Source organism: Hibiscus syriacus, unplaced genomic scaffold, assembly GCF_006381635.1.
Source record: "Hibiscus syriacus cultivar Baekdansim isolate YM2019G1 unplaced genomic scaffold, ASM638163v2 tig00112813_pilon, whole genome shotgun sequence".
Taxonomy (NCBI): Eukaryota; Viridiplantae; Streptophyta; class Magnoliopsida; order Malvales; family Malvaceae; genus Hibiscus; species Hibiscus syriacus.
In genome coordinates, this window is record NW_024063407.1 from 229,653 (window position 1) to 252,880 (window position 23,228).

Below are 23,228 nucleotides of genomic sequence, written 5' to 3' on the forward strand. Positions count from 1 at the left end.
ATTATAAAATAGTATCTGTTATAAGTACTCTTATTCATTTGACAATAAATGTTCAATCACCTTTGTAGTTGATGGTACTCGAACCCGTAACTTCTAAGAACAACAACAATTCCTTTAACTACGGAGGTAAGTTGGTTCATGTTTAGTGAATACAAATGTTAAAACATATAATCTACGATAGTGAATACAAATGTAGTTGATGATGCTCGAACCCGCAACTTATTTTATTAGAATGAAATTTCATTAGGGGAGAATAATCAATATTTCGATCGAACCTTAAATCGTTATAATCAATCCGATTTTAAATCATACGACTAATTGACTAAATTAATTTAACTTAAATGTATAAAAATATCATATATTATAAATATATTTAGAATATTCAATTGACTTAACTTATTATATATTATAAATATATTTAAAATATATAGGTTACTTTTTTCAATTAGGTCAATTTTAAAATTTAAAAAAACTACAGATCTATAGAATTAATGGATAAAATTATCCATATAATAAAAAAATCGACCAAATCACTAACAAAAATACTAATTAACAATATCATAAGTGAGTTATTATCTTTTTCATATTTTCATATAGATTTTAAATAAAACAACAATAACTTACGAAATATACACGAACATAATAAAATTATATATATATATATATATATATATATTTCTTACTACTCTACTCATAATCACTTGATAAAAATACTTTTTATAAATATATTTTTATATAAAAATATGTTTGATTCGTTCCCATTGTAAATATAATAAAAAATAATTATTTATAATCATAAAACATATAGTATAATATTTTATCCAACATTGCAATTGTAACAAATTTTAAATATTATTATTTTTTTACCACAGGTGATCTAAGTTTAATAATTTTTTAATTTCATCCGGTGCACATCTTCAACAACAAACAACGAAAGCCGAAAAGGGGAAAGAAAGATAGGCATAAAAAAGAAAAAGGGGAAAGAGAAACAGGCCACCCTCTCTCGTTGTATTCGGCATCGGCCTTCCAAGTTTCATGTTCCATGTTTCAAGTGTGGAACTGGATGGTCTATGGTTATTGATCCATTTCCCATCTGATTTCGATTATGTTTCATGTATTCGTGGATTTGAATACAAATTGAAATTCAAATTCAAATTCCAGCATAAAATATTCGGATTGACTGGAAATTGAGGAATGGCGGCGCAAAACCAGACCGATCTATTCGATGCTTATTTTAGGAAAGCGGATTTGGACGGCGACGGCCAGATCAGCGGAGCCGAGGCTGTTGCCTTTTTTCAAGGCTCCAATTTGCCCAAACAAGTTCTCGCCCAGGTCATTTCCCTCTTTGTTTTCATATTTCTCCTACCTATTGACAAGTTTCCTTTCTTCTTTGGTGATTCCTGAGTCATAGATCAGATTTTATTTTTTTATTCCGCCAATTTTACAATGTTTCTATTTGATTAGCGTTAGGAGCTATTAATTATTGAAAATGGTGGACTTCATCAGATTTGGCTCTAATCGATTGGTTAAATGCTCACTGGAATCTTTTTCTTACAATTTGTTGCTTTTAAATGTTGGCAACTATCTGGCGATTGAGAGAAAGCATAACAAAAATACATAATCGATATAGGGTTTACACTAATCTTAACAGCTTAATCTGATTTGAATTCGTAATTGTTTGTGAGTTTTTGTCTTTCGCAGGGTTTCGGTAGCCCTTCCCCCCCCCCCCAAAACACATCTGCTTTTTTAGGGAACTCTTAGTCTTTGGAAAAATAGTTTTAGTTGCGATCAGTTGAGTTTTTGTTAATGTTCTGTTCTGTACAGGTGTGGATGTATGCTGACCAGAAGAAACTGGGTTATCTTGGTAGACAAGAATTTTATAATGCCCTTAAACTTGTAACTGTGGCACAAAGTAAGCGAGATCTAACACCAGAGATGGTCAAAGCTGCACTGTATGGCCCTGCTTCAGCTAAGATTCCTGCTCCGCAAATAAACGTTGCTGCCACACCTACACCACACCCACGGGTAGCAACTGTTACTTCACAGTCCAGTGGCAACTCATCTGTGCCATCCCAGAATTCTGGCCTCAATGGGGCACCTGGTCTTGGCAATGTGGGTGTAAACCAGCAGTATGTTCAACCATTGCAAAATCAAGTTGTGAGGCAACCTCAAGCAATGCCTCCCAGTTCTTCATCACAAATACAACCAGCACTTGCTGCACAAGGCGAGCTGAGGGCTGGTAACATGGTGGCTCCTCCTCGTCTTCCAACATCATATTCCTCGACTAATTGGCAAAGTGGAAGCTCAAGTGGATTCACAGCGGATTTCAGTAACCAAGTTCAAAACCGAAGTGTAAGTCCTTCTACAGGCCAAGGATTTGGACTTACAGATTTGGGGTTGACACCTTCTATGCAACCAAGACCACAAGCAACCCCTGTGCAGATATCCTCTTCTGCTCCAAAACCAAAGGATTCATCCATACCATCCAATGAGTTAGCAGCAGGGGACTCCAAGGCATTGGTGGTTTCGGGAAACGGATTTGCCTCTGATTCTCTTTTTGGTGATGTTTTCTCTACAACTTCATCACAATCAAAGCAAACTTCTTTGGCAACCACATCGTCTGCAACTGGCTCCATTGTCTCAACTACCTCTGTTCCAGCTTCTGGGCCCTATCCTTCTGCAAAGTCAAGCCCAGCTGAGTCTTTGCAGGGTGCACTTTCTCAGAAGCCTGTGGGTGGTCAGTATCACCCAGGCCATCCAACAGGGAGACAGTACCAGCAGGCTGCAGGTCCAAGCAGTGCTGCATCTAGTTCAACTGGGTTTCCTGTTGGACATGGGAATTTGTCTTCTGGTCAATCAACTCGGTCTCAGCCCCCATGGCCAAAGATGACTCAATCTGATATACAAAAGTACACAAAAGTATTTGTACAAGTTGACACTGATAGAGATGGAAAGATTACTGGTGATCAGGCTCGCAATCTGTTCTTAAGCTGGAGGCTTCCAAGAGGTAGGCTATGAGTGGCTGTCAGCTTTTGTTTTATCATTTACTAGTTCAACTCTGTTGGTTAAAATACCTTTTTTCTTATTTTTAAAATCTTATGGTGATAGTGCAATGGAACATGCGGACTCTGCATGATATAATTGGCAGATCATTAAGATTATATTATATTTTTTAGTTACTTTTTTGGACAGCTAGTCACAATCTTTTTAACTACCTATAAGTATAAAGATGACAATCTTTTTATTATTTTAACAAATCAATTGACATAGCTTTTCTCAAGGCACTATCTGTACAAGTACTATTCTAGGGACTATTCTCTAAGTGAATGTCTCCTTGTTAAAATCTGAAACATAACTGTTAGCATCTTTAATTTTTGATGGCATGTATTAATGGTAGAAATGAACTAAAAACTTTGATGAAACAAAAACACGGTAAAAGGAAAATCATGATAGTGAGATCAATGGAAAACAAGAGTTCACGATGAAGTAATTGGGCCCAAGGCACTAGTAGGTCAGAAGTAGAGTTTGTGCGTAAACTTTTTCTTTGTTTCTATTGAAATTTTCAAAATGAAGAATAAAGAGAGAGATAAAATTTGCCTTGCCGTTAATCTTAAACTCAAGGTAGGCAGGTAGGGCCGTAGGGCTTGTTGTAAAATAATGAATTCTATTATTGATCAATGAAATATTAATCTATCTTGTTATTTATAACTATTAATTTTAAATGACCAGACCTCTGTATTCGGTAAGTATAGTGTTACACCACTGTATTTAATAACGAATTCTATTATTGATCAATTAAATGTTAATCTATCTAGTTATTTATAGCTATTAATTTTAAACGGCCAGACCACTGTATTCAATAAGTATAGTGTTACACCAGGTTATATGCAGTTTTACGGGCTTTGTTCTCTCTTTCGTTACCAATATTGTTAAAGTACTTTTCTTTTCCTTTTGTGTGTCTATGCGTTCTTTTCCCTTCTGGTTTGGCTTCTCCCTCATTCTAAAGATAAGTCAATCTCTTTGGTTTACATCAATCAATTTGATTGTTAAAAATGTTATTGATAAATCATTGAGAACATCAATATTCAATGATTTCAGTGTGTTTGTGTTTTTCCTTCGTACACTTTGGGTTACTAGGTTTGGAAATCATTTTAACAAAATATTTAGTTAAAAAGTTAATGTAGTTGAAACCAGTTTGGTTCATTTCTTAATTATTTTACTACCTTAACCTTTTTATTTTAATTTATTTCTCCTTATCAGCAGTTACAACTCTTTTTAGAATCCTATAGCTCTTGTAAATTCAGAAATAATTTTGTGTTCCTTTTATGAGGCACAACGGTTATTCTGAAATTATTATTGGTGTTTCAGAGGTCTTAAAGCAGGTGTGGGACCTATCTGATCAAGATAATGACAGCATGCTTTCTTTGAGAGAGTTTTGTACTGCTCTTTATTTGATGGAACGCTATAGAGAAGGTCGCCTTCTTCCTTCAGTGCTCCCAAATAGTCTCATATCTGATGAGACTCCATCCACCTCAGGTCATCCTCCAGTTTCACACAGAAATGTAGCTTGGGGGCCTGCTCATGGTATTGTTTTCTATTGTGTCATATTTATTCTGTATGTTGCTTTTCCATGTTTTCTTCATGGATCATCTCCTTTTACAAAAACATCTTTTATAGGTTTTCTGCAACCACAAGCTATTACTGCTCCACGGCCACCTTTACCTTCTGCTAGGGGAAGACTACCAAGGCCAGTGTCATTTTCTCAGACTGATGCACAGACGCCACCTGCTCCACAAAAGTCCAAGGTTCCAGTTCTGGAAAAGAACCTTGTAGATCAACTTAGCCAAGAGGAGCAAGATTCTCTTAACTCAAAGTTCAAAGAGGCAACAGATGCAAATAAAAAGGCATTTCCTCTTTTCTATGTGACTTACTAGTAGCCAATGTGTAATTTATTGTAACCCCCAGCCCTTTCCCTTTTGATTCATTTGTACTTAATTTCCATGAAATTTCTTTTATTTTTATTCTTCCTTTCCCCAATCAATGATATAGATGACATCTCATGTGTTGGACTGCCACTTAAAAAGTCTGATTAGTTCATCTTCATTTTTCGCTATTCCTAAGAGATGTTTAAAGTAACTTCGTCTAGGCAATTGCTTGTGAAATGTGATATAATATAAACTGTTACAATTTTATAATCGTTTTAGGTTCTATTTTCTCTGAAATGTTTGAATCTTGATATTATCTATTCAAGAATTTGAGTTGGCCTCATTTTTCTTTTTGAAGGTTGAAGAGCTGGAAAAGGAGATACAAGATTCAAGAGAAAAAACTGAATTCTTTCGTGCTAAGATGCAGGAACTTGTAAGTATGCTCCTTTTGTCTTTATGATTATTGCAAGGCCTTCATCATTCAACTACAGTTGATCTCTTTGGGATTAAACACGGTTTTCTAAAGACATAAGAATGCCTTAGATGGGAATCATCTTTGAACTAAATTCTTATTAAAATGCATATGTTTTGCTGTCTTTGATGTTGCATCTTCAGACTATTGATTTATTTCCCTTTTCATTTCCACTTGTTGCCACTCGACAATAGATTTTATATAAAAGCAGATGTGACAATCGACTTAATGAGATTACTGAAAGAGCCTCTGCTGACAAAAGAGAGGTACTTTGCCTTTTATTTCAATGTTCCACAATTCAATCTACTTTCCGCTTGGTATTTTGTTGTTGTTGGGCAGTTGAACTATTCTGTATTTCAGGTTGAAGCATTGGCGAAGAAGTATGAAGAGAAATACAGGCTGTCTGGAGATGTAGCCTCTAGGTTAACCATCGAGGAGTCCACATTTCGTGATATTCAGGTATTTAGGAATTTACTATGTTTTTAGTGATAGCTAAAGGTTGGTTGGCTTGGTGGCCATGCTTGAATTTCCTTTTTCTGAAAATTTCTTGTGCTTTGCTTTCATTAGAAATTTTTGTCAGATTGACTTGAATCACTTGCAGGAGGAAAAAATGGAATTGTATCAGGCAATTGTCAAAATAGAACATGGTGACAATAAGGATGGTGCTCTCCAGGTATTATCTATATGTAAATTTAAATTTAGTCATTGGTGTGGAAACTTGTATGTAAGAGTGTAGTTTCTGTTGGCTTGTGCAGGAGCGCGCAAATCAAATACAATCAAGTCTGGAGGAATTAGTGAAATCTCTTAATGAACGTTGCAAACAATATGGATTACGTGCTAAACCAACTTCACTGGTGGAGCTTCCTTTTGGTATTATTTCCTCTCAGAGTCTCGGTCTATGTTTGTTATAATTATTTTATGATCTATGGTCTTTTCCATATGCTTTGGAGACAAACACTTGAATCATGGGGGTTTAGATTGAGCTAATCAAAGATGCAGTATATAGACTGTACATTTAGTAAAAGGACAAACCTAGAAATGTGGATATTCCATCTCCAAGTTGGGACAATTCCTATCGACGATAAGGTATGGACACTTAGGACTCAAATTTAGGGATGCATATTTTAGAAGGATAGAGAAAATTGTTTCACAGGGTTAAAGGTTGAACTGGAGACCAAAAAAATTTGGATATTCCATCGCCAAACCTAGAAATGTGGATATTCCATCTCCAAGTTGGGACAATTCCTATAGGTGATAAGGTATAGCCACTTAGGATTCAAATTGAGGGATGCATATTTTAGAAGCATAGAGAAATTGTTTAACAGGGTTAAAGGTTGAACTGGAGATCAAGAAAAAGAAAGAGTTAGAACTTAGAACGTTTGAATGCAAATCGAGGGATGCAAATGTTAAGATATGACCACAGTGTCTTTTTATTTGCTTTTTAATCTGCATTGAGCTGGATGTGGTTGTTAGGTTTCCCCTCATCTTTTCTTTTTTCACTATAGTAAATTTTAGATATCTGGAGAGCTTTAATTGGATTTGTTTTCTTAATCAGGCTACTTTTTTTTTAGCATTTCATTGTCCAGCTATTCTTATGTGTTTTATATAAGCTTATACCTAAGATTTTTGCACTTCATTGTCAACTTTTCTAAGGCTGGCAAACTGGAATCCAAGAAAGTGCAGCTGATTGGGATGAAGATTGGGATAAGTTTGAAGATGAAGGTATGTGCTTGTAGGGCATATCTTTTGATGTCCAACCTATTGTCTGGTGACCTTTATTTAATAATAGTTGGCATGCCCTTGAACATAATGTATAGAATATCTTTTGAATAGTGTAATTTGTATTCTATTCTGATGAATCATGACTTGATTCTCCTTGTAGGATTCACATTTGTAAAGGAGCTCACACTTGATGTGCAAAATGTCATAGCCCCTCCAAACCAAAATCTTCATTAGTTAAAAAAGAAACAGCTTCTACAACTGCTGCTGATGCTAACTCAGATAAGGTTCCAGATACAAGTGAAAGGATCCCTGAGAAAGACTTAGCACTTGATCAAAGTGAGGATGGCCTGTCCAAAAAGCCAGCTGTTACAACAGATAAGCAATCTCAAGAATTGCAGGATATCCATGTGACTACTTGTGCTGATGGTTCTCCCCATGCTCAGAAGACGAGTGATCCTTATGGGTCCCCCCACGCCAAGAAAACGGATGATGCTGATAGCTCAGCTCTCGCTAAAGAACCTAGAAGGTGTGTTGTTTCGTTTGCAGTATTATGTAGTTCTCCAGCTACAATTCTTCTTGCATCATTTTCTGCAAGCAGTGAACCTGCACATGGTTGTACAGTAGGGATTTATCTTCTTTTTCATTTTTCTTCCTTTCAAGTGTTTGATGTTTTAGGCTTATGGTTTATTGACTAATTGGTGATATACCTGTACAGGGATCAGGGTGGTGCGGAATCTTTATTTTCTGAGGACATGAGTTTTGATGAACATAGCTGGGGAAAATTTGATTCTCAGTTCAACCCAGTTTGGGGTTTTGACAATGAAAGAGGCAAGGTTAGTGGATTTTTTGTCTTGCAGCACCCATTCAGATTAAATTGCAGGCTGTTTTCTTTCTTAAGCCAAATCGAGAATGAAACTTAATTTTCTCTGTTCGGCTTGGGTTTTCTTAGTCACTTAATAGTTTCAGATTTGTCAATGAAAAAGAATTATGTTTCAGTTATGACGAAAATTTATTGTTTGGTCTTTTAGCCGATGTTGAGCAGTGCCTACAATTTTCTAGTTTTATATCTCAGGACCTTTTAGTGTCAACTTAGTTTATCAAAGGAAACCTTATATTGTTTTATCTCTTTCTTTGAATATCGAAGTTTCTTTTGTTTGTCTTGATTTCAATATATTTCACAACGGATGTTATTTGTGTCTTGAAAAGATTTGTCGGAATTGTATTTTGAATCACAAATTGGTCTAAAGAGAATTCTTGCAGGAGACTGATGACTCTATATTTGGTCTTGGCGACTTCAATATAAAGCGCATAAAAACACAGTCCTCGCACACAGAAAACTTGTTCCCAGGGAAAGGTCCAATTGTTTTTGATTCTGTTCCGAGCACCCCTGCAAATGCAGGTGACATGTTCAATGGGAAGAGCTTATCTATTTTTGCAGACTCTGTTCCAAGCACCCCTGCTTTTGCAGATAACATGTTCAAGGGGAAGGGCTCATCTGTTTTTGCAGATTCTGTTCCAAGCACTCCTGCCTACACGGATAACATGTTCAAGGGTCAGAGTTCATCCTTGTTTGCAGATTCTGTTCCAAGCACTCCTGCCTATGCGGATAACACGTTCAAGAGTCAGAGTTCATCCTTGTTTGCAGATTCTGTTCCAAGTACTCCTGCCTATGCAGATAACATGTTCAAGGGGAAGACTTCATCCATATTTGCAGATTCTGTTCCAAGCACTCCTGCCTATGCAGATAACATGTTCAAGGGGCAGAGCTCGTCTCTTTTTGCGGACTCTGTTCCGAGCACCCCTGCTTATCATCATTCCCAACAGAGTTTTGGTGAAGGATCAGATGCTTATTCGTTTGACAGCTTCTCTAGGTCTGATTCGTTCAACATGCAAGACAGTGGATTGTTTCAACCCCGCACCTTTGACAGGTTTGATTCCATGCGCAGCTCAACAGACTTTGATCAGGGTTATGGGTTCCCCCCTTCGGGGTTTAATTCATTAAACGCACATGATCGACCTGACAAATCACTATCAAGGTTTGATTCCATGGGAAGCACTACAGGGTTTGATCACAGTCATGAGTTCACATCGTTTGATGACAACGATCCATTTGGGTCAACGGGGCCATTTAGGACATCACTGGACAGTCAGAGTCCGAGGAAAGATTCCGATAAATGGAGTGCTTTTTAGGTATAAATACATAAATAATATAAATGCAATTGAATGGACGGCTGGGGGGTGTTTCACGTTATCATGCCTTGTAGGTCTAGATTTTGGTCTCTTGTCTGGCGGCTTTGATTCTTTTATTAGTATATACAGCGTCTGGATAAAGGAGTGGTTGTGCTAAGTCTTGTTTTTCTTTTCCCTTATCTGCATCTTTATACCGATGCCATTTTCTTTCTTTTGATTGTTTTTAGTTTTTTAGTTTTAGTGCTTTTTCTTCTTCTCCTTGTTTATGGACGGGTCTGGACTCACGTAATGTTGTTATTTCCAAATCGTCGGTGATAATCATTGTATGCCATATGAACGTAAAATTTGTATAAACTCATTTCTCATGCACTCAGTGGCCTTGTAATGATTTTTGTTTTTGTTTTTGGATAACAATCCTTTATTTATTTCTTTTAGTATATGTTTATTTGTTGAATGTTTGCTTTTGATGGTATGTTGTAGAGGATGATTTAGTTGACATTTTTTCTTCTTTTACTGTGTTTTTTTTTCTGACATCACAAATTTGGTCGACATTGACAATATTTCTTAACTTCAAAATCTAATGGCCTACTCTAAAATGCAAATGCAACCAAAATTTGGTCTTTTGTTTTTAGCCTATAATGATTAATGCCAATATCAATATAAATATAATCCCTACTTCAAAAAAAAAAACACAGCCAAGCCTACCAAATAATACATCAAATCAGCTACATTCTTTAGGCAAAGCCCAAGATTGAGGGAATCTTAGACAGTAAGAGATTGAAATACCAATTGGCTGATATTGAAAATAGAGGTGGGTATACGGGCTACCCGCCCGTTTAGCCCGCTGATTTTGACGGTGCGGGTTTAAACGGAGCGGGCTAAAAAGTCCGCATTCATAAACGGTTTTGAATTTTAAGACCCGCGGCCCGTCCATTTAACCCGCGGGCTAAACGGGTTTACCCGCGGCCCGTTTAATAAAAATAATTTTAAATGCTTTAAATGTAATAAAAAATAATGTTTTAACTTACTATACCTTTAAAAATGATCGAGCAACTTGAAAAGGAAGGTAACACCGTCAAAATAATAAATAATATTTAAATTTTATTTTAAATAGCCAGAAATGATTATAAAATAATAATTTTTTAATATTTTAATCATTAATATATATATATATATATATAATGATATAATTACTTAAACTTAAATTAAAAAAACAATATTCACTTATATCACCAAATTGAAAAACAAATAAAACAATAACCACATTATACTTTTATAAAACACGATTATTCAAGGCTATAATATGAAGGCACAGAAGTGTCTGAAAGCAAAAATTCAAACATAAAAATTCAACAAAGTCAAACACATTATACAAATCTAACAAGAAAGTTGTCAAGTGTTCCTAATAATTGTATTTTATGGATACTTTAGAGAAATACTAAAACATAATATGAAAATATAAAATAAAATTCTTACAGTATAAGAGTAAATTTGAAAGATACAATTATACTAAAATTGATAAAAATATAAGTAATTAATTTGTTAAAATATATTTATTTTGTAAAAGTCTTTAAAAGTTGAAAAGTATGTTTTCAATTTTTTCATTTACTTTTCTTTCTTATTTTTAATCTAAATATTACGTGTCATGTAATATATTATTAGAATATCACGTGACTTTTTATAATTAAAGAACAAAATGAATAACATAATTCACGAAAAAATAAAGGTCAAAATTAAATAAAAAATCTTTAAATACCAAAATTATAATGATGTATATTTAAATGAAAAAAATATCAAGCAACGGTAAAATTATGATAAACGCCCTAATAAATTTAAGAACTACAATAATTATAAGTAACATCATATTTATAAGTAATTTATTTTCTTTTTCTATAAAATTCTTTAAGTTTATTTTCTCTAAAATTGTATAAATTTTAAATTAAGCGGACTTTAGCGAGTTTAACGAGTAGCCCGCGATTATACCCATTAAACCCGCGGGTTTAACGGTCCGGGCTAAAAAGCCCGCAATTTAAACGATCTTCAATTTTTGAGACCCGAAACCCTCACGGATTACGGGTTAAACGGGTAGCCCGTGGGCCTTAACCCATATACCCGGCTCTAATTGAAAACTTCACAAGAGGGGTATTCCAAACAGAAGCCAAATCTAGAACCTCTCTGCAATCGGCCTCGAACAAGGCTGACAAGAACATCTTCAACTGGGGGGCACACACATAATGGAGTGGGTATTTTGTCGAGCAGTTCCTTGACAATGTCGAGCAAAAAGCTCGTTGATCAAAGCAGGGTAGGAGGATGAAGAGTGGGTGAAATTTGCGAGCTTTTAGGTCCACTGGAAGGTTTCTAAGGCTGTTGTAAGGCACTTCTTTTGATTAAAACTTTGATGTATGAAACTTGATTGGTTCAGAATATAAATATTCAAGAGGTTTGCGTGTAATCATTTTTCGATTAACACTTCGATTCTGAAACTTCATACCAAATGCATATACATCAGAGATTTAAGTAGAGTGCTATTAGAGTTTCTCATCTGGCATATACAAAAGAGTCTCCTGTGATTTATACTACTTTCCAGGTTCAATCCGGGGAAAATTAAAACAATTCAGAAATGATGCAGTGAATTGAAATGATGTTCGAAAGTTGCCGAAATCATTCAAACAGACATGCCAAGGTTTTCCCACACAGACAATATGTCGAACAGTTAAGATGCACCTAATCCAAAGCAGTAACAAAAAAACGCCATTGCAAAATTTAAGATTGAAAAGGAAATAAAAAATCTAATCCAAGTCCTTGACCACCTTAATCCCCATAGTATTAGCAGTCCCAATAATGGACTTACAAATACTCTCCAGGGACATGTATTGGCAATAGGGATCGGATTGCTTAATCTTGGCAATCTCATAAATATGTCTGACGGACAACGTGGTGGCTATCACGTGGCCTGGCCGGCTGCTTCCAGACTCGATACCCGCCGCCTTCTTCAGGTACCACGTGACGGACGGAGACTTGACAGTGAACTCAAAGGTGTTATCTTTGAAGGCGGTAATAGTGACTGCCATGGGGGTGTCGGGCTTGTATTTTTGGGTTCGGGCGTTGAAATCCTTGCAGAAGGCCATTAGATTGAGCCGGTACTGTCCGAGGGCTGGCCCTACAGGCGGTGCAGGTCTTGCTCCTCCCGCCGGCACTGTCAGTCTGATGGTCGCCGCCACTGGACGCCGCGTTAGGATCTCTTTCAGGGTCGACATGCCTCTCTGATTTTGCTTACCTACTGATTTCTGTACTTTCTCAATGGGCCGACGGAAATATAAATATAGCAGTAAACTGTAAAAAGTAAATAAAAGGTTATTTTATTTTAGTTTAATTATGGTTTAGTCCCTCACTGTACAAAAATCTAATATTTAAGTTCTTTTTAATATGTTTCATTATCTTTTTCATGATTCATGTTCATAACTTTGACTTACATTATCATTAATCTTGGCTCCAATTTTAATTCAACGTTCTATTTTTATAGTTATATTCACGTTTTCATTTTAAGCCCTTGTAATTTTATTCAATATAGTTTGATCAATCTACTTTTATGATATTATTAGTAGATCTAAATTAGTAAAATTATTTAATTATTATCATTAGAAATAATATTGTGAATATTTTAATTTTAAATTTTATAGCATAACTGAGATGAATTTCTTACGGTATAAAATTCATATCATTATTTTAACATTGGCAATTCATGCTATTGTCGATTTGTCCAACTTTCAGTATAGTAAAGTGACTATAAGTAAACTTGGACTCTTTTTTATAACTTGAGATTTCTAAACCTTTTTCTTATCATTCTCGAGAGACTTTTGAGAGGAAGAAGTAAGTTATTGGGCTGGGGTATTAGGTTTTCAAAAGGAATAATTAAAGAAGGCGTTCATTGAATTTCATTTATTTTATTCAGTTATCTAATATCTTTGTTTAGTTAGTAATTTGATTCTTTGCTGCTTCTGCACTCCAACTTGAAGTGTAAAGGAGAGGAGCGCTTAGCATTAGAGGCAGAAAACGTCAGTAAAGAAGAGAAAATATGCTGAAAAGCAACACGTTCAGCAGGAAGACCAAGGGCGGCAAAATTAAGAAGGTTGCTACACGCCTCTCCTCCTCTTCAATTTATTCATATTTATTACATAAAAATGAAAATATGGAATCCTATCCCAGTAGGGGTGAATGTTCCAAGTAAAAATAAATTTTGAGTTATTCGAGTTGACGATTGTTATTTTATAACTTTAATTTAATTTTTTTTGAGTCAAGCCGACTTTATCGAATTTTTGAATTATTGTTTAAATTTAATTGTGAATATTTATAATATTATCATATTATTTGATTATAATTTAAATAATTTTTCATAATTATATACAATAAAATGATTATAATTTTTTTTGAGTTATTCGAGTTACAAGTCGATTTGTATTTTACAATTCAATCTAAACTATTAAAGTCGAGTTTATGAAATTATAACTTGAAGTTAATTCGAATAGAGTTTTTTTTTAAAAAAATCAGTTTTTCGAGTCGAGTTTTACTCGTTCTTATGTAACAAATTCATTTTAGTTTTTGTTTATAATGATGATTGGTTGTATTTGATTTGGTTGTGGCATTGGGGTGGGTCAGGAAGTTAGAGAAATATATTTGAGAGATGACATTTACGGTGGAGCTGCTGCTTGCAAAACATGCGACACTTCCACTTCAAATGCCCCTTTGGATGCTGCTTCTCCCCTTGTTGTTCTTGATAGCAATGTCATCCTTCAACAGGTTTCTTTGTTTTCCTTTTGGCTCAATATAATTATACTGATTATTTCATTGTGTTCCCAAATACTAACATTTTCATTATTGCTATTATTATTAATTGATGTTGTAAGATCGACTTGCTGGAGAACCCTTCCATGGACAACGCCGTACTACTGTCCGTGGTGCTGAATGAGGTTAAGAACAAGAACATGGCCGTTTACAACAGAATTAGAGCTCTCTCCACCAATCCTCTCCACAAGTTCTATGTTTTCAGTAATCAGTTCCATAAGTTACTTTTTTCATTCCTCAAATTCACTTATTTTCGCTCACTGCCGCTAATAAAATGCTTTTATTTTCAAGCTCTTATATCTGCTATTTTCTTTCTTTTTGTTAACGGAGACACATTTGTAAAGTACATGGATGGTGAAACCCGTTGAGCACCGGATTGACATGCTTCCTAAACCTTGACAGAAGGTCAGTTTTTGTATTCCTTTTCCCCTTCCGAATTTGTTATAGAGTTGCTTATGGTAACAAAAAGGTTTTATTGGATTGATGGATTCTATATTTGGATTTTGAATTGTTTTTCTGATATTCAAGTACTAAAGATCATTATTTGCAGATATATGTTCACTTAGAGCAGATGTAGAAAGGCTAGCTTTCTCAGCTATTTGGGTATGCGCTATTAAATTATTCAAATAATTTTATGGCCACTTTTCTGTATTCATTTCAATAAATAAAAACTTATGTTCACATCAATTCCAGGAAATGTCGCCTGATGCGGAGATTATCTCGACTAGATTTACAAAAAGTAATATCAAATCATGTGCTGCATTGTCTTATGTTGAAGCGGAGGCTAGGATGGATGATAGGTGCTTTAATATAGCCTTTCGACTAATTTTCAATGATAAGTGTTTATTTTCTTCTCGTTTAGTTATTGTGATAACTTGTTTTTGACATAATGCATCACAGGTTCCCTCTTAAGATAGATTTCTTCTGTAGTTTATGACCCAGTAGATTATTTGTCATGTTAAGTCTTCGATGTGTAGTCATTTGTTTATTGTCCATGGCCTACATAGTAAAAACCTAGCCAGACTTGCTACTTTTAGTAAATTGTTAGTGGGAATGGGTCATTCAAAAGTTGGGTGTGACTCACGGATGAATGGTAGCCGAAGAGAGTTACATGCGGTGTATTCAAGCTTCATACTATGAATCACCTATATTCCCCCCCCCCAATTTTTGCAGTTGATTGTTAGTTAATAGAGCTATTAATAGGGAAAGAACATACTATTATTGAGGAGAGATTGAGTTGGAGTTTGTCAATCTGCTGGATTAATTGAATATTCTTTTATGCTTCTGATGCTAACTTCGAAATTTCTCTACTATGAACTCATGATTTGTTATCTTTTTTTTTTTTTACTGAACGTTGAAAGATCATCAACTGATATTCTGATTTCATAGGAAGAACTAGCCATGCTATATACCTCAAATTTCTTCACTGATACTAAGGTAAACTTGTTTTTTACATAACACTTTGCTATCCCAAAATCCAGACGTGTTAAGGTTTATCCCCTCAGAAAATGATTACGTTTTCTGTAAATGCCAGATAAATCCAAACCAGTTGATGATCCTGTGTGAATTTGTCACTGGAGTTGTTTATCATGGGATAAATTAAATTGCACGATAGTATATTTAATACAAATCATTGGTCCAAGATGTTAAATCATAAAATGCATTAACAGGTGATAATTGTGAATATTGTACACCATCTAATCTCTTCATGAATTCGGAATACTTTTAAGGTTCATAATTGAGAAAATTCGTTTACCATCTAATATTGGACCTTTTACGGAAAATTCTGGAGTTGTGGCTATTCTTGATAATGATATTGCTGTTGTTTGACACCTTGTCTTGCTTCACTGGGTTTTGGTTCAGGCGTCATCCAACTTCTACAAGGGAGATGCTTGAACCTTTGTTGTGCACTGCTGCTGCTGTTGGACTCGACTTGGATGTTGCATCATCAAGGCATTGGCTGACTCCCTTGACCGTGCTGGGTAAGATTCCTTTTAATGATATATATGTCTGACAGCATAGTTGATGTACCACCTTAGATGATTCCTTTCTAGGCATTGCTTTGTCCAACATGTAGCTTATCAGGCTTCTGATTTTTTTTACCTGTTTATTTATTTTTAATATTTGTTAGGGTCATGTTCATGTATTTGTTTGGCCGCTCTCTTCCATAGTTGATTTCTACTTCCTGTAAAAATTGTCTTGCACCGTGATGATCCTTACTTTAATAAGTTGATTCGGATATGGCAACTAAGTGTATGACACAGGTTAAGTTAGCTAGAAAACCATTTCAATCTCCAGATGATTTTTTGGGTGAGGCATGTTTTAACTTTGTACTAATTTGCCTTGGATTTCAAATTAGGCTGTTTATTTCTGTAGTGGGGATCTAAGCCCTCCAGAATGTCATCATTATGGGTTTGCAGCTCCCCTATATACTCATTTCACCTCTCCTATTAGGAGATATGCAGGTTTGTGAATAACATTTTGTTTGTTGCTTTTTCTTTTTCTTGCTGATATATATTTTTTATGATACTATCGATCGAGTATGTAACATTCCTCTCTTTGCAGATGTGATTGTGACAGGTTGCTTGCTGCATCCCTAGGGATTGATAAGCTTCCATCAGTTTTCCAAGACAGAGCTCAACTAACTAGTATTGCTGATAGTAACTCTTGTGTTCTTTCGTAGCATTTTTTAGGCTTCCTTGGATTTGGAAACAATCTTTACAATGTATTTTACCTGTTTTAGATCTGAATTATAGACACAGGAATGCCCAAATGGCAAGCAGGGCCTCAGTGGAGCTCCATACTCTCATTTACTTCAGAAACCGGTACATGCCTTGGGCCTCTCCCATCTAGTCGAAACAGCCTTGCATATACCATTATGAATAATTGCCCATGTTTTGAATTTGTGTATGCTGCGGGCCGACTGACACAGAAGCCAGGATAGTGAAGATAAGGTCCAACGGGTTCATTGTGTTTGTGCCCAAGTATGAAACTTGGATTCTTTTTATGCTGGATTATCTATACACGTCCCTTGTGTCTTTTTACTTCAATCCCTTTCTAGGCAAGAAAATATAATGTTTTGGCACTGTTTGTATAAAACTAACAGATATGGTATAGAAGGACCAGTGTACAGCCTTTACTGTGTACAGCAAGCAGTGAGGATCCACATGGAGGTTGTGGAACCCAACCAAACCACCCTAAACTGCAGCTTACTCTTATTACCTAGAACCAAAAGATAACATTAACATACACAGAGGAGAAAATGTTTAAGAATATAAACGATATATTGTTTGATATATGTGAAAGATATGATCTCGAGTGGACCTATTGATTATTTTATGCATATCCATAAGCCAATCTTGATTCTTTTCTTCATAGAACACATGGGACCCCAGCTTAGAAGTAAACGTAATTAACGTCCCAAATATACACCTTCCGCTTTGCTTTGATTTCACATGATTACTCAGTGTGGGTCACACGTATTTTTTTTTGACTAAAGGGTCATATGGTATTGACAGAGAAGAAAGAGTCCTTTTTTAACCTTTTACCATGTCGTATCAACCAATTTACACAACCCCATTTCTAATTTCAAACCTCAACGGTTAAACTGTATAGGATTTTCAATTTAAATATGTTCTTAACAATGTTAATAAATTTAAAGTTCATATACTTTATTGTCACTAAATCAATAATTTGAAGAGTATAATAATTATGATCAATGGAGATAATGATGGAGCATGCATGCATGAATGCAAGATGATGAAATGTGAGTGAACTGTGAAGTGAAAGACTAAAGAGGAGTGGGCTTGCCTGTCCTTTTCGGAACGTGAATGTGAATGTGGTGCTTCTATTGTATCAAATCAAGTATTAGGCATTGCTGGATAAAATGAAGAAAACAAAGTAGTATAGTGTTGAATAGCATTAGCAACTCATTCTCATCTTTCAGTGTTTTACCTCATCCATAGGCTTGTAAATGAACTGAACGTTCAGCGAATTGTGCGTGGGAAGTTCGTTTACGTGTGTTATTTATTAAATGAACGAACATGAACAAAATTTTGTGTTCGTTTAATCAAATGAACGAACATGAACTAGGTCTCGTTCGTGAACGTTCGGTTATGTTCGTTATATAATCTTTATGTTTAACCCAATCTTCTGAAATCAATTTTGGTGACCAATTTGTAAGTATCTTAAAATATTAATTAATCTGATATTCTGATGACCAATTTCATAATTAACCCAATTTTATTTGAAGATTAAATCTAATATGTTAACCCGTGAGGCACCTCGCACCTATATTCATTTTCTCTTTTTTTTCCCAAACCCTAGTGTTCACTAGAGAGTGGAGACGATCGCTGAAGCATCAAAACAGTTATATTATAGTGCAATCTGAAGTTTTACAGGTATATTTTCATCTCTTTCTCTGTTTTATTTGGTTAATAGTTTGATGTAAAGTTATTGCGGATATCTTACATCTAAAAACTCAAGAAAACATCATACTTCTTTTTAGAAATAGATGGGAAGATAAAGATAACAATCGGAAGTATATGAGCATCAGTAAGAGAAAATATATAGAATTTGCCTGAAAACAAAATAAAGGTTTCTATGTAATTTCTGCAAAAGAGTGTAATAGCGGAAGTAATGAGTTTTTCACGAAGAACCCATTAATAAGTAGAAAATACACTTTGACAATGAACTTTTGTTTTCATAGTTCTTGTGTGACTTTTAGTTGTGAAGTAAACTTTAGGTACGTTGAAATTTTGAATGGTGGTTTAGCAATACAGTTATTATATGTAGCATCGAAGGGATTTCGGATCTATGTTATTGCCTTGTATAATACAATTTGTACCGTTCGAAATTTTCATGCTGTTAAATTTTTTACTCTGCCACGGAAAAAATCATTATTAACAAACCTCACTAAAATCTGACATTGATGTCACAAAACTTTTAGCCAACGAATTTATTAGAATAACGTAGTGGAAAATGATTGTTTATATGTAATCATGGACCACTAAGATAAATGTTATATCGTTAAATTAAAGTCGTGTGAATCATTTAATATCTTTAAAAGATCGATCGAAATATTTGATATTCAAACATTCATCACTGCTAATCAACTCTTACGCTATTTATCTGTAGATTTGATTGATTTGCATTGTCGACTATTTTCATGAAAGGATATGGAAGGTAGGGTCTCCAACGTTTATGTTCGTGTTCGTTTATGTTCGTGTTCGTTTATGTTCGTTTATTATTAAATGAACGAACATGAACAAGTTATATTCCTTAATAAACAAATATGAACAAAAAAAAATTATTCGTTTTATTCGTGTTCGCTTATTTATTAAATGAACGAACTTAAACATACATCTGTGTACATTCAATTCGTTTACAGACCTACTCATACATACTCCGTCCGATGTCAGAAATCCAACACAGACAACTAATAAATTACTCTTATTTGTCTTAATTTCGAAAATAATATAAATAAAATGAAAGAAGGACAACGAGAGCAGAGCAGATAGCGAGTCAGAAATCTGGAGCAGATCAAACATCAATGCCCTCGCCTTGGGGTTTTTACGACACCGTTTGATTATAATTTTACTTTTCTGACACCGTTTGACCAATATTTCCAGAACTAGCACCCTTTCTGCTGAGTTGGCAAAGGCGCGTCCCCGGGGGCGCGCTTTACCCGTGTTTTTCGCTGGTTGGATGCCACGTGAAAGGCGCGTCCTCGGGACGCGCCTTTGCCAACTCAGCAGACACGTATTTTATTATATAATAAATAGTTTTTTTTATTTTATTATAAATTAATAATATATTATGTAAATGTTTCGATTATAATGTAAGAATTATCAAGTTTCGAGTATTTTTGATTTTGATTATCGATCTATTAATTTTATCAGTTAATTATTTAATGTTATCAATCAATCTAGTCATCTCATATCAATATTTAACGAAATATTGATGCATAAGTTAATAATTAGTATAATTACATATTTAATCTTCAAGACTGACATATTTTATAAAATTAATCTTATTGAAAATTTAATTTAATAATTTAATCCTCTAATCAGAATATGAAATGTGTCATCGTATACATAAATTTTTAATAACTTTTAATTTGTTTAATTTAATATTTTCTCTACTTAGAAGGTGGAATTATTATAATTTTAAAAAAATTATAACTAATAATATTAAATATTATATTAAATAAATATATTAATATATTTATGTATTTAAAAGTTAAAAAAAATTATTAGGTGTACACATTGACAAATTATATAAATGCAATAACATTAAATTATTAGAAATAAAACATTCATTTAAAAACTTTAATTACATAAGAGTTAACGGTTATGATGATAACAGAGCTGGACTTTTTTTCTATTGTGCCGATGTTTCTACAATGCCCACATCGTTTTTGTTCTGTTGACTTCTCCCGAATATCCATATCACAATGTATTCTAGTAGATTTTGGACGAGTCCCTCAATAGCAATGGATCTGGTACAATTGTAAGCCAAGTTTGAATCTCATTTGGGTCTCTTTCGTTTCCTATGGGCGGAAACTCAAATTCATATACCTTGAAAACTTGTGAAAGTTGGTATACGGGATCAATATAATTTTTGTAGTCCAAATGCGAATGTGAGCAGCAGCAATGACATGAGAGCAGGATATTTGAGTGCTTGAAAGAAACGACAATCGCACCACCTCTCTTGCAGATTAACTCTGAAAGAGTTAGCTTCAATCCCTTGCAGTGGACGTTGGCATTTCGGTTACACGAAACAATTCACGGGTGCGAGAAAAATTTGTAACTAACATCCCATTTGATGTAGCCATTTTTTTCTGTAAATCGGCTACTAGTCTTGGGTGGTAAATATGTCCGTTTTGCATCCAAGTAAGAGCTTGTCCACCGAGTTTTGCAAAGAGTTGACCCAAACGAAATAAGTCGTTTTGACCAACGCTGTGACTGGTAAATGACGCGCCCCTTTAAGGTTGAATTTATTGCTTCAGCCAAGTTTGTTGTCATATGACCATAGCGATACCCCCCGTCATATGCATTTGTCCACATTTCTTTGCTGATGTCCATAATGTACTCGCACCCCTTCTTATTTTTGCCAAACAGCTCTTGTAGCATCGACTCAAACCTTTGAGGTAAGAGTTCGTAACCTAAGCCTTAGGAATATGTAATAGTAATATGAAGTATAAATAAGTAATAAGATTGATAGAAAAATTGGGAAAAAGTAACATACCCATCCGCACGACTAACTGACGTTCATCGTTCTTCTTGTATTTTCCGTAATAGTTTGCAGCATATGACGACACAATAACGTTGAACATGTGGAGTCTATACATTGTACCCAAAGAGTCCATTGCTGCTTTTATCCCGGCTCCGTCTGAAATAATGCATAGTCGTTCCCTGGTGACAACATGTAAACGTAAATTTTTAAGGAAAAAAGCCCAAGACTCAGTGTCTTCTCCTTGAACGAGGGCAAACGTAACAGGAAGAATATTGCGGTTTCCATCTTGGACCACAGCCAATAATAAAACTTGCTGTATTTCCCATACAAGAAAGTACCATCAATTTGGACAATTGGTTTACAGTACTGACTGCATTATACACTGAGGGTAAGTCCAAAAGACTCGGTAAAATTGGCAGCGATCGCGAACCATTCGATCATTCACGTAATGATGTTGAGTTTCGAACTCAACAATTGTCCCGGGATTAAGTCTTTGCACAACATGAAACCAACTGGGCAGCTCGTTGTAAGAGGAATCCCATTCGCTATGAAGTTTGCAAATGGCATTCTGTTTTGCCAACCACGCTTTTTTATATGAGACAGTGTACCCATATTGTGACTGTATAACAGAAATCAACATTGCAACAGCTACATGAGAGCTTTGCTTCACAATGGGCATGATTGCTTGATAAATAATGTTGGAGTCCAAGTTGGGATGATCCTGGTTTATACCTGTTGCACAACATGTATGAGGACCGTTGTATCTGGTTAGTTCCCATAAGTTGTTCTTCCTCTTCCTCTTTGATACACGGACCATCCATTGACATCCGTTGTGACGTTGGACGCAGTAGCAGACATATTTCTCCGTGTTAGATCGATCAACTCGGGACTGAACTGAGTTACGAATATTGTAACTCTTTATTGCCATCATTGCTTCCTCCTTCGATGCGAACTTCATTCCAATATGTAAATTACCGTCATTGACTGATGATTGAAGTCCATAGTTGCCAACATCAGGAAGATCTGGAAATTCAGGCTCATACATTGCATCATAATCAGCCTCATACATATGTGCAGGAAGTTCGGCTGGTGTTGTATTTATCGGAACGTCATCCTCGTCATCATCAGAATGTACGTTGAACTGTGGTGAGTCAGTTCAACGAATAATCCCGTTTCAGCACCATCTGCACCTGGCTCCCGAAGAGGTTCTTCTGGTGGAGATGAGGGTTCCTCCGTAATCCAATGTTGAGGTCAAATAAGTTCCGCTTGCGTGTCCTCCCCTTGAACTTGAGGCCATTGATCATGTGGGATGTGAATAGACTGTCGTCTCGTTGGCATTTCCATATGTAAGTCGAAAACATTGGCAGATGAATGTCTGCCCCTTGAAGTAGAAGAGATGTTTCCATATGGATTATTGGTGAAGCCACGGGTTGAGATCATAAGCAGTTGCAGATGAATGCCTTCCTATTGAACTTGATGGCATGGTATATGGCGTTGGATCCGCCATTAATGATGTGAAATCATTACAGATAAGTTGTGTCGGGCTATCACTTGATCAGTTTGATATGCAATGCCAAAGTGAGGAATATGAGAGACCACGAGTTACACGAACCTCAATAAAAGTGGCATACATTTCAATAAGAGATTGTGAACTCCCATATGAGCATCAACCATCATAGAAACATCATCATCGTTTGAAAGCTGAAATGATGTATACGTGAGCGGAAAAAGTTCGTAGGAACTGTATTGAAGTGAAGATAGTCTTCTGGCCTGCTACACGAATCTTTAACGAAATTTTTGTGATTAACTCCTCAATTTGTGATGTTTCTCTTCAAGGTTAA

At 35.2% G+C, this 23,228-nt stretch overlaps 2 protein-coding genes, 1 long non-coding RNA gene and 1 pseudogene across 3 annotated transcripts; 3 read left to right on the forward strand and 1 right to left on the reverse strand.

The window, feature by feature from the left end:
• Positions 1-916: 916 nt before the first annotated feature.
• Positions 917-9,720, forward strand: LOC120183818 (epidermal growth factor receptor substrate 15-like 1). Its single transcript, XM_039188437.1, is given in 14 exon segments — positions 917-1,332; positions 1,825-3,007; positions 4,369-4,584; positions 4,678-4,904; positions 5,284-5,358; positions 5,592-5,663; positions 5,758-5,856; positions 5,999-6,070; positions 6,153-6,267; positions 7,051-7,119; positions 7,280-7,336; positions 7,339-7,645; positions 7,835-7,952; positions 8,380-9,720. Coding segments are annotated over 14 exon segments (3,678 nt in total). The 5' UTR covers positions 917-1,194; the 3' UTR covers positions 9,310-9,720.
• A 2,222-nt stretch (positions 9,721-11,942) lies between these two features.
• On the reverse strand, positions 11,943-12,628 carry LOC120183822 (54S ribosomal protein L19, mitochondrial-like). Its single transcript, XM_039188441.1, has one exon. It carries the CDS (start codon positions 12,564-12,566, stop codon positions 12,099-12,101), a length of 468 nt encoding a protein of 155 aa, XP_039044372.1. The 5' UTR covers positions 12,567-12,628; the 3' UTR covers positions 11,943-12,098.
• Positions 12,629-13,231: 603 nt separating this feature from the next.
• LOC120183816 lies at positions 13,232-17,390 on the forward strand (annotated as a pseudogene).
• Positions 14,515-15,019, forward strand: LOC120183824. Its single transcript, XR_005521970.1, has 3 exons — positions 14,515-14,556; positions 14,702-14,754; positions 14,845-15,019. It is a non-coding gene; the product is annotated as an uncharacterized LOC120183824 (long non-coding RNA).
• Positions 17,391-23,228: the final 5,838 nt, after the last annotated feature.